This window comes from Clinocottus analis, unplaced genomic scaffold (genome assembly GCF_023055335.1).
Source record: "Clinocottus analis isolate CAN_PGR_092001 unplaced genomic scaffold, fCliAna1.0.p SCAF_14, whole genome shotgun sequence".
Taxonomy (NCBI): domain Eukaryota; kingdom Metazoa; phylum Chordata; class Actinopteri; order Perciformes; family Cottidae; genus Clinocottus; species Clinocottus analis.
Window position 1 is genome coordinate 6,281,928 of NW_027175865.1, and position 12,197 is coordinate 6,294,124.

The 12,197-nt window shown below is 42.4% G+C and overlaps 1 protein-coding gene across 1 annotated transcript; it reads left to right on the forward strand.

The window, feature by feature from the left end:
- The first annotated feature begins 762 nt into the window (after positions 1-762).
- Positions 763-11,988, forward strand: recql4 (RecQ helicase-like 4). The gene is made up of 28 exons (XM_068575382.1): positions 763-1,137; positions 1,357-1,390; positions 1,483-1,598; positions 1,679-1,825; positions 1,968-2,119; positions 2,232-3,336; positions 3,419-3,501; positions 3,573-3,672; positions 4,018-4,192; positions 4,499-4,609; positions 5,086-5,253; positions 5,363-5,455; positions 5,543-5,679; positions 5,794-5,877; positions 6,213-6,401; positions 6,791-6,973; positions 7,161-7,359; positions 7,508-7,701; positions 8,076-8,159; positions 8,489-8,635; positions 8,722-8,838; positions 8,963-9,233; positions 9,346-9,475; positions 9,639-9,799; positions 10,130-10,307; positions 10,732-10,885; positions 10,975-11,083; positions 11,694-11,988. Exons 1-28 carry the CDS (start codon positions 1,054-1,056, stop codon positions 11,813-11,815), a joined length of 4,827 nt encoding a protein of 1,608 aa, XP_068431483.1. The 5' UTR covers positions 763-1,053; the 3' UTR covers positions 11,816-11,988.
- Positions 11,989-12,197: the final 209 nt, after the last annotated feature.

The following is a 12,197-nucleotide window of genomic DNA, read 5'->3' on the forward strand; positions in this document are numbered from 1 at the left end:
ATTCAGTTTTTTTCTCATTTATTTAACAAAACAAAACCAGCTAACAAACAAAAAAAACAAACAAAGTAACTCCTATTGCTGCCTCTCCTGCTTTGGTGCAACGGGGTTCATGCTGGTCCTGTACCTGCATTCTCCTAAACTAGGTGAAAACATCCAGAATAATTAAACAATACTTGTGAATAAAATCACTCAATACTAACAAAATAAATAGCTCCTACATTCCTAATTTTGCATACAATCAAAATTATTTGTTTTCTTAAAAGGAGCTATTCCTGCAACATTCCAATAACAAACTGTGAAATTAGGAATATTTCATCTCTCATGTAATTCACCTTAAAATAATCTTCTTGATAGCATAATGCAAGTCATTTGAGTCTTTGTGACTCAAATTTCTCTCTACCACTTGATGAGTAGAGAGAAAACGTTTATCTCGTCCCTGTCCCTTTAAGAAGCAGGCGGAGTGAAGTGGAGCCTGTCGGATGGGGTGCCTGATATGTGCCTGACAGGCTCTAACCCAACCCCAACCTAAACGGATGCATTAGAGATTCAAGAGATTCACAACTATTACACAGACTATTTTTTAAATGTGTAGTTGCGTTCTCATTGCTATAAAAGTATTCCACGCTGATTAAGTCCCGTGAAATTAATAGAAACCTAAATTTTGTGAGAATGGGGGATACATGAAGGAACCTGGCAACACATACTGTCATGTTCCGGCGCGGGAAAAATCGTAAACAACACACACACACAGCAAAAGAAAGCCTTTAAATGCAGTTGTCTAATATGCTACTTACGCACTACCTCTACATCAGAATGGTTACGGCTGTTTGAAGATATAACTAAGTAATGAAGAAGATAAAGTAACTCACGGTTACTAAAAACAAAATGTCGCTGCTAAATTCTGAGAAACTACAACTAATGTCGCGTTTATAACGCTCGCGAGCTATCGAGTTGCTGTAACGGTAGCTTCCGCCTGACAGTTGCTATACTTTAATTATGTAAGTGAATTAATTATTATTAAAGTTATTTAAATTGGACAGGCAAGACGTTATAATGGATCGATACAACGAGGTGAAACTTGAGTTGAAAAGCTGGGAGCAGGGGTTTGTCAAAGACAACCAGAGGAAACCGAACAAGGTAATTTAACCTCTAAACGAGTCTGCAGGCAGCACAATGATATCAACCCCATAGATATAAAATGCAATTACGTATATGGTGACACATATTTGTATGCATGTTGTTGATGTTTTGTTATCGGTCTGTTGGTCCACAGAACATACCACTTACTGCTACAGACAGTATTGTTGTTTTTTCTCTTCATAATATGTGACTATTAAAGTGCTCTTTCGTTTCCAGGAGGACATTGACCAAGCTCCAGAGGAGACCAGAAGTGAGGATTCAATAACTTGCAACACCAATAAACAGATGTTTTTAACATAAACAATCTGTTCGTAAACATAATTTATGGTGTCTCAATTCCAGAACTCTATAAAGAATACCGCTGTTTGAAACAAGCCAAAGAAAACAGCAGCAGTAATGCAGCCAGCGGTCGTGCTGAACGGGCCATTTCCACATCTGGGGTCGATGCAGTCCAGAAGGTGGGTTGTGACAAACATAGACAAGTAAGACAATTAGTTTTGTATGTCTGCGACTATCTGATTGTTGTTGATCTACGAAGGAGGCAGACTGTTGGGGTGCCCATCTGAACCGCAGTTCACTGCCTACACCTTCTCCCAGGCTGACAGCTGAGGACAGAGACAGTCTTAAGGCTTCTGCCCAGTACTATGGCATGAAGCTTAAAAGCAACCTGGCGACACTCGGTAAGGTAAGGCAAACTTTGACCATACCACATTATGGTAAGAGAGAGAACGAGAGATACTAGTTTTTTCCACTTATGCTAGCTAGGATAAAGCAAGCGACTTGTCACAATAAAAAAAAACTGTCTTTGTTTGATTTTCATATTGCAGGAGAGACCTGTCTCTCTGAAGAAATCTGGCCTTCCCGGCCGGGTGCCTCTAAACTCCTTGAGAGACGGACAAGCTGGACAGTCAAACAGCCATGTTGCTGCCGCTGCCAAAATCACTTCCTCTGACCCCAAATCCAGCCCTTTCACACCGAGGTAATGAAATGCTTGAAGGTTTGGGAATGTTAGCTGCAAAGAAAAAAGCACAGATGAGGATATCTGTGCTCATTTCTTTTGCTCAAATGTTTATTTGTGTTCTTCTTTACAGAAGATGTAACACTGGCCTGGGGTCCCTGGTTTCAAAGACACCCCAGAAAGAGGAACCTGAAGAACCATTGGAACAATTTGAGCCTGTCAGAGATTCTTGTGAAGAACCTGCAAGTGCTGCCAGTAGTTGTCAAAGTACTAGTAATATTAGTATTAAGAGTAGTATGAGTAAAGTTATCAGATCACCAATTCAAAATGTCTCTCGCCCAGCTCCCTCTCCAGCTGGACCTTCAGCCTTGTTGTCGTTGTCGTTATCTTCTCCATGTAGTGGATCCAATGAAACTACGAGAACTTCAGGAGACAAAAAAGAAAGTGTTGAAACTTTAGGAACACCATGTGAGGATGCTGGTGGGCCAGGTGTTGGAACTTTGATTAGCTTAAGAGGAAGCCCTCAGGTTCGTGGAGGTTTCAGAGGAGGAAGTGTAGGTCGGAACGTTGGAGGACATTTCTCTCCTGCCAGCAGACTGAGTTTTGTTGACAGGAAGTGGCTAGAGAGGTGTCAGGTGTTTGGCGAGATGGGGGCTGAGGTGAAGCCGGGAGCAGGCAACCAGGAGATAGCGCTAGAGGGAGGAGGTGAGGGAGAAAGGCGAAAAGAAACTGAAGGAATAATACAGATAGATGAAAGAGCGGGAAAAGAAGAAACCGATGCAGAGGGAGAAAAAAGAGAGGCAACAGACGTGGGAAGAGACAAAGTGTTTAAGAGCATCACAAGGAACAAAACGGTCAGTGATAGTGCACCGAAATCGTCTCGACAACACACTGGGAAAAACAGAGGAGATGGGGAAGACAAGGCGAAAAGTAATGGAGGTGAGGAGATGGAAAGAGGATTGACGCCACCTTTAACTGCAGAAGACGACAATAAAACTAGTCACAAGTCTAAAGATACGAAGAAGAGAGGGATTAAAAGGCAGAGAGAGGGAGAGAACACAGAGGGAGAGAAGTCAGAGGAGGGAGGAGTGAAGAAGAGGCGTAAGAATAGCAAAAAGAAAGAGGAGAGCTCGGATGTAAACACCAGCCCAGCTAAAGTAGGAAGGAAAAAAAGGAGAGCCGAGAAAAAAGGAGAGGAAGAGGCGGAAGTGGAGAAAGAAACCATGGAATCAAAAAAGGTTAGTTAGTCAGTTTGTGTTCATCGCCACATAATGTTCATGCTGTGTAAATGAGTTAAATAAAAATAATATTCCTCTCAAGGTCCCTCAGGAGAACTTGTTGGGAGAAATAGAGGAGGATCATGCAGCCAGGAGAATGCATCGCAACCAGCCGGTCAGAGCCAGGTGAGACCAAACACCCTGCTGCAACACATCTCTATTGTATCCTGTGTACAAACTGTTCTTTATTTTTCCAGTGGCAAGAAAGGCTTAGAGGGGAACTTTGTGAAGATCAACCTGAGGAATAAATCTCATGTGAAAGGATACGCCGTCAGAGGTGCAGGTCTACGGAAACAGGTAAGGTTTGTGTTCGTGGCACTGATGTGTCCCTAATGTTTAGAAAAGATTTACATAAAGGTAAAACTGAACTTCCTGACTGCTCACTCAGGGAGTGAAGTATGAAACTAAATCATGAAACACACTTGTTGTGTAATTCATTGCTAAATCTCACAAATCAGCTTTGTTTAATGCTCATTGAAAATAACACTAAATATGAAAGATCTTTCTACAATATCCTTCTGAAGAATGAATGATTTTGTGTGCTTTTGTCAAGGAAATTTGAACCACCAGTTTCACTTGACTTATCAGACTCATAGTGTATCTAAAGTGTGTTGACATAAATTGTCTGTGCGTGTTTTTCAGATGTACATGCAGAAGTTCCAGCTGAAAGGCGAACCCTTTGGTGGAGGTGGAGGATTTTTTGGCAGAGGAAGGGGGGGATTCAGAGGCGGATTCAGAGGGGGGTTCAATCGACAGGGTGACACCTGCTACAAGTGTGGAGGGACCGGACACTGGGCCCTCAACTGCAAGGGACCAGGTGATACAAAGAAAAGAAAGAATTGTTCAATTATGCGTGTTTGACAAAAAAAAAACTCAAATCCGATTCAGTGAGACATCGAGTTCCCTGAAATCTATTTGTTCATTACAGAGCCTTCCGTCACCGCCTCAATTAATATAATTTTTTGTAGTGTCCGACAGTTATCAACTAAACCATACTGATGACATCATCAGACCACTAACGCACCAGCTGAAGTATGAGCTGGACGCGCAGATTCAGCTATTATAAGAGATTGTTAATATTAGCTCTGAATTGTTGGTGTTGATGAACAGACCTGTTTTGCAGCCCCTCCACCTCCTCCACCCGAGGACCAGCCTGCTGAGGAGGAGCCCTTTGAACTGCCCACCCTGGAAGAGGTTGCCAGGGCAACAGGCACACTGCAGCCGCAACCACTGGGTACGCTGTTCATAATAATAGAAAATATAATAATCTAGGTTTTCAGGTTTTTCTTGTTTGTTAGATATTTATTATTATTATTATTAATATTATTATATAACTATAGATATACTTGTCCAGCCATATTTAATGCAACACAAATCAACCACACAATATTCACACAAACCTGTTTTGTAGGTTTAAATCAAGATTTTTCATGAAGAAAAATGTGTTTGTAACTTTGGTTGTTGTCTCAAAAAGGCGGAAAGGAAACAATATGTCGACACAATTAGTCTGCCTTGCACATGGAGGGTTGACTTTTACAATACTTTTACAATATTATTTTTCTTTTGATGCAACTTGCATTATGACTTACACCTGCGGTAATCAGTACAACTTTTCAAATCAGTTCACAACTTTCGAGAGAACAAAAAATGTATTATGAGTTGCAGAAAGTAGCCCAGGTGTTTGAATCCAGATGTGTTTGTGTGTTCCAGGGGCGTCTTCCAGTATCACAGAGGAGCAGCCGCACCAAGAGAAAGAGGGGGACAGTAACCATAAAGACGAGGTGCTGCTGAACGTGATTCGTCCTGACTACGAGCGTCCCGCTCCTCCTCCACCAATGAAACCACTTTATCCTCTCGGAGCTGATGGGAAAGTGCAGGGTAAACACTTGTTGCTTATGAGAGAGAACCGGATGAAAATGAATCAAACTGTACATTTTGTTTAAAAGTTAATGTTTTCTTTGTGCAAATGTGTTTGTGTGTGTGTTAGAAGCACCTGCTGAGGTTCACGCAGCTCTGAGAGACATCGGCTATCAATCATTTAGACCAGGACAAGAGGAAGCCATCATGAGGATCCTGTCGGGTACGCACAGTACTTGAGTGTACAAACACACACCCGTACATCTGTGCTTTCTGTGTTCATGTATGTCTCTCTCACGTGTTCCTCCAGGTCTGTCTACCCTCGTAGTGTTATCAACAGGGATGGGAAAATCGTTGTGCTATCAGCTCCCAGCCTACCTGTACGCTAAGAGATCGAAAAGCATCACTTTAGTCATTTCACCGCTAGTCTCCCTAATGGATGACCAGGTAGTCACCTTCTACAAAAATACTTCACGTGAAGTTAATCAAAACTGAATTGGTTCTCTCTAATTAAGTTAAATGTGTCCTGTTGTGTCCTGTGTCCTATGTGTCTGTGTGTAGCTGACTGGCTTGCCAGACAATCTGAAGGCGGCCTGTATCCACTCCAACATGACGATGAAACAGAGAGAAGCTGCGATAGAGAAGGTAACAGACAGACGATGCATTTGTACACTCAAATGGACTTCGAGAAAAACTCCCAACAACTTCCTGTGTTTCTCAAAGAGTGAAAATGATACACAAAGTCAAATCTCAAGACAAAAGCCATGCCTATCTACCAAGTTTCAAAACACTTTTCTCATTCATTTACTTATAGATTTAATGTAAAAATAGTTCTCCTTTTTTCTGTCAACTACACAGGTAGTACTACCTTGAGTAGTACAATAATGCAGTTTAAGGGTTCAATCTTAAACTAGCATGTGTTGTTATTACATTTTAGTATTAATAGCAGTTTAACATGTGCCCTTTCTTTGTTTCTCCAGGTAAAGTCAGGCCAGGTGTGTGTGTTGCTCCTCTCTCCAGAGGCTCTGGTAGGTGGAGGCCGTTCAGGTTCAGGGTGTCTTCCCTCAGCTCAGGAGCTCCCCCCTGTGGCCTTCGCCTGTATAGACGAAGCTCATTGTGTCTCAGAGTGGTCTCACAACTTCAGACCCTGCTACCTGAGGCTCTGCAAGGTGGGTTAATGGTGTTTTAGTTTCATTTGAAAACAAAGTCGGCTCCATTAGAAGAGAATGCGCAGATTTTTATTTTGACAAATATTTAACGCTATAATTGACAAGTGATACTGCAACAAACATCGATGGTTAAGATACAAGTACTTAAGAAGAAAGAAAGAAATCTAGTTAAGTGCATATTAAACTGCCACACTTCCAGTTTGTGTTCATGTCATACTCTTTCACAGAGTATTTGGTGTAAAGAGAGTTTCGAGTAAAGGATTGCAGTGTATATAAATCTCACTGCAAATATTATAGGGTGGCACTACCTAACTCTAGTTCTCTCTGAAATCCGATTCAAAAGTTTGAAACCAAATGTCACGAAAGATATGATGTATGTGTGTTTGTAGGTACTAAGGGAGCGGTTGGGAGTGCAGTGCTTACTGGGACTCACAGCCACGGCCACGCAGTCCACTGCTCTGGACATCGCACGGCATCTGGACATCACTGATCAAGACGGCATTGCGGTCCGATCTGCAGCAGTGCCTCCCAACCTGCATCTGTCTGTGTCCATAGACAGAGAAAAAGATCAGGTGTGATGAGTAGCATGTGTCTCTGTGTCCCAGAGCAACACAAGGCAAATTTACATTATAGTGGGTCTAAATATTCTTCGATTTCTGTAAATGTGTAGTTGTCCATATCTGCAAATGCCGCCTGCCCCATATGTGTCTATGCAATTGCAACTTTCTTAGTGTTTCTCTTTGTCTTTCCACTTCGTAGGCTTTAGTGTCCTTGTTGAAGGGCGATCGTTTTGGTTGCCTGGACTCCATCATCGTCTACTGCACCAGAAGAGAGGAGACAACTCGCATATCGGCGCTGCTCAGGACCTGCCTGCACGGCGTGCTGGTGAAAGAAAACAAAGAAACCAACACCAGCAGTCAGAAACACAATCCCGTAGGACAGAGAAAGAAAGAGCTGGGTAAAGGCAGAATAATTCATATTAGTGATTGCAAAGCTGCCTCAATCCATCAAAAAGCATAAACTTTATCGGATATTTTTAACTTCTCCCACTTTGACTCAATGTCTCTGTCTACTGATTTCTCACTACCCTTTGTTTCTACATTCAGCGAGGAAGAAGATACGTAAACCGCTGAAATGGCAGGCGGAGTCGTACCACGCCGGCTTGTCTGCGTCAGAGCGTCGTCGCGTCCAGAACAACTTCATGTGCGGGGAGCTCAGAATCGTGGTGGCCACTGTGGCGTTCGGCATGGGCCTCGATAAATCTGACGTGCGTGGTATCATCCACTATAACATGCCTAAGGTAGGTAGAAGTTTGATTTATTGCAAGTAAAAACAAACTAATCTACAATAAGTCTGCTAACATTTTCTGTGAAAACATAGATGAAAAATGTAAGAAATACATTTTTACCACAAGGTCCATTTAGCAGCTGTTCTGGAGCTTTTGGTCATATCACATACTCTTCATCAGCAGATGGAGTTGGCCATTTTTAATGGTGAAAATAAAATATCTAACTGTTAAAAATGTAATTAAATACAAAAGGTACTTTGTCGAATGGATTCCATTAATCTTAAACCCAGATCTTCCAACCAAAACCTTAACTCTGTGCTCAAACTCGCAGTCTTTGTCTCTATCAGTATTCCCGATGGAGCTAAAACTGTTTTACTCTTTTTCAGAGCTTTGAGAGCTACGTTCAGGAGATTGGGAGGGCAGGAAGAGACGGAGATCCAGCACACTGTCACCTCTTCCTGGACCCTGAGGTGAGACCGCAATTATCCTTTTCTTTATTATTAAAAAAACCTTAAGTTTCTTCTTTTGCAGTTTTAACTTCATGTTTAACGGTAAATACAAATACATTATTTTTTGTGAATTATTTTTAATTGTAGTTTTTTTGCATACATATTTATGTTATATTGTGTCAGCTGTATTTCATCTTTGTTCTTTGCAGCACATGTCACAGTTCTAACAGTAGAACATGATACAAATGTATTTACATATAATTCAATTTAATGATCTCTGGCTCTGTGCCATCACCTGCACAGTATATTTTGGGTTTAAATGATTTGTGTGTGTGTGTGTGCATCTTTAGGGCGGGGACCTCCATGAGCTTCGCCGTCATATCTATGCGGACACAGTGGACTACTACACAGTAAAGAAACTGGTCCAGAAGGTTTTCCCTTCATGCAAATGTAAACAGATTCACCAGAAACAACAGGAGCAACAGGAACTTGTAATGGTAACTCCATGTGTGCGTGTGTTTGTGTTTGTGTGTCCGCGTGTCTGCGTGTGTTTAGCAAAAACTAAACTGTCTGTGTGTAAAAGGACATTGAAGATTCCGAGCTGATGGAAATGATGGATGCGTGTGATCAGGAGAGCCTGAACCCTCACACTGAGCAGCACATACAACGTACAGACACACCGGTACCGTCGACTGCACAGGTAATTTAAAAAGAAAATGCTCTTTTTATTTCTGTTTTTTCTTCTTCACTCTTTCACCCAATATTAAACCATTGAAACGCAGTTATTTGGTAGTGATTTGTAAAAAAAACAACTGTCCTGCAAGGATCCGTCGCATGCCCATGCAGCGGGGCACCCCCTCCAAGACGCTAGTCATGAAGGGGAGGAAAAGGAGGAGAAGAAAGATAAGCAGGCAGCTGAACGTGAAGCTGACGGTTCGACGAAGCACAGCAGCGTGGAGGCAAAAGCAGCGGCTGATGGGCGGAAGGTCCAGGAAGAGGAAAGCAGCGATTGGCCCAGAGAGCGGGTGTGTCTCACGCACGAGAGAGCGATTCCCATCCAAGAAACCGTGGAGGCTCTGGACATCACAGAGGAAGGTAAGTGGAAACGCGCATCGGAGCACGTACATGAATGAATAGCGCAAAACAAAAATAGTTGTGCTGATAAACAGTTTCATTCGATACATTCAGATATTTGTGTGCATTTTAGGTGTGGAAACACTGCTCTGCTATCTGGAGCTGCATCCCCAGCGCTTTGTGGAACTTCTCCACCCGACGCTTTCTGTGTGTAAAGTCAGCTGCTACGGGGGACCGAGACAGCTCCAGAAAATCACTAAAATGTAGAACAACTCTGTTTTTCTGTCAGATGCTCAGATATTCGGCCCTTTTAATAAGACACATAGTCTGTATGTGTTTATATAACAAATACACAGTTTTACAGAGACACTGTTAAACAACAGTGTCATCAGATATATTTCAAATGACATGTTCATTGTTCCACAGCTGCCCTCCGATCGCTGTGGTGCTGGCCAGAAGGCGGCTGGCGGGCGAGCGGGTGGAGACCTTTGATGAGCTGGAGTTTGATGTTGTCGAGGTTGCGGACACTATGGGATGGCAGCTTCCTCTGGTGAAGAGAGGAGTCAGACAGCTGGAGAGGAACAGTGGTATGTGTACGCACTAATTAAACATCTTAAAACATTCATAGCTCTTTTAATCTCTTTGAATCCGTTACTAATAAAATGGTGGGTTCAGGTTTTTTTATGTTCTTTTTTAACAGAATTCAAAAACCTCAAGAAAATACTCAGCTAGAAAACAGATGTCCTAATTTGAATTAAATCGTGTCTCACTGTAGTTAATCGTACTGGTGTAGTTAAACCGTTCTTTCTCAAACTGTCCGCCTCTAACCTCCATTCCCGTGTTTTCTGCTTTTATAGAAATTGACAAATTAAGGAATAGAGACACTCAACAGTGAATTCAAAATGTTTGTGTTCCAGTTGGCGGACGTAGCGGTGTCCACGTTGAATTGTCCTCCTTATCGTTCTACTTCCGTTCCTTTGGCGACCTCAGCGATGAGGAGATGGACAAAGTTTGTCACTTCCTTCATAATCGAGTGCTGGACCAAGAGAGGACGCAGCTCTACCAGCTGACCGCCTGCTTCAAGGCCTTCAAAAGGTACACGCCTTCAGTGAAATGTACCATTAAATTGATGAATTGAAAGCAGAGACCAGGGCCAACTCTGGCCATAGGGGATACCGGGGAAATCCCTGGTCCCAACATATATGATGTAATTTCTTTGTAATCGTCCAAAATAATGTTGAGTGTATGGGTATATTTCCAAGTAGGCCACTGACTGGTCGATACGCGCGATGCAATGAGTGGGCGGTGCACTGTGTATTGAGTGCGCTGGTCTGACAGTAACTCCCAGGCCACTTTTTTCCCTCAGTCCGCCTCTGGCGGAGACAATAGAAAATCCTACAGAATGTCTCAAGCATTCAAAGAAAAGAAGAAAAAGAATTATATAACTTTGTGAAATGTTAATTTGGCCTGTTTCTATCTGTCTACATACTTGTGTCTTTGTGCGTGCGTTGTGTTGCAGTGTGGCCTTCCGGAGCGCATCGTCCTGTCTGGAAGATCTGGACGAGAGTCGCAGTCTCCAGCTGAAAGAGCTTCTCGCTGAGTACTTCGACAAGAGGCGCGACCGAGGCCTCATGCTCCCCCCCGTGGACATCGAGGAGCTCGACAAATACAAGGTTAAACGCGCAGAGTGTAACAGCTGTGTTTCTGTCTCTTATGTTCTGAATGTTGTAGTTTACTTGTGTGTGTATTTCCGTCTCTTTAGTTGATAGACTGGGAGAATCAAATCAGAGCGGACATCAGAAGTTTTCTCTCCAACCGAAGCGACGAGAAGTTTTCTGGAAGAGCTGTTGCAAGAATCTTCCACGGCATAGGTGAGAGCACACACACCGCTCAGTTTGACCGCGGGTTGAACTCGTTGAGTGCATCATTGTGATTAGTTCAAAGAGCATAGAAACCAGATAGCTCTGTTCCAGATAGCTATGTTCCAGATATGCACCTCAAAACCAAAGCTATTCAGTTAAAATGACCAGAAGGCCTCGTGACCTCTAGAGGGTGTTAGAGGATCAATGAACACATTGTGAGCCCGGCAGTGTTAATATTCTGCTATCTGAGCCTTTAACACAATAAAATCCTTTTAACTTTTGAAATGCACCAGCTCTATTGTTCTCTTTTACACAAGCAGATTCTTCCTTCATTTCTGATTTGATCTAAAACACACCCAGACAAAAAAAGCAACGTGTGTCTTAAATCTCCTCTATTCACGTGGTCATGATGTGGTCTTCTCATGAGTTCGGTTACCTTACACAGGTGTGCTCACACCTTCCCAAACCTTCATCTCCGCTGTCCGGCACACCTGTAGCTCACTCCAGCTTTGTTGTCGTTATTTCACTGCTCTTCTCTTGCTCTTCATTGCAAATTAAATGTATATTTAACTGAATATTAGATTGTTTAATTTAAGCTGACATACGATCTTTGTTTCAGCGAGTCCTTGTTATCCGGCTCAAACCTACGGCAGGGACAGACGCTACTGGAGGAAGTACATCCAGTTTGACTTCAACCAGCTCATCAAACTGGCCATTCAGGAGATCATACGCTTCAAGTGAGCGAGCAGATGCGCATCCACGTGTCTGCACAACGTTTATTTACCCCTTTACTCGTAGTCTTCGCTCTGGCTTCGATGGATTTTGCCTGAAACACTTTTCATATCACTTTCATTTAATCATGTTAAGTTATTTAATCTGTGCTGTTTTCTACAATGTTAAGTGTACACAGTGTCAAGTTGCATATAAAAAAAAACCTTGTTTTTTGAAGACTAATTAAATAAACATGTTCTATTTTCCTAGATTGGTCTTGCAAAGACATTTATTTCAATACTTCAGGAATATCTCTTCGGAACAAAACTGCGATGTGCCGCATACATGAAAAGCTCTTATCTTGTTTTAGTGTCTTTTATTGGTACATGAACTCAAACGTCAGAAAAAATAA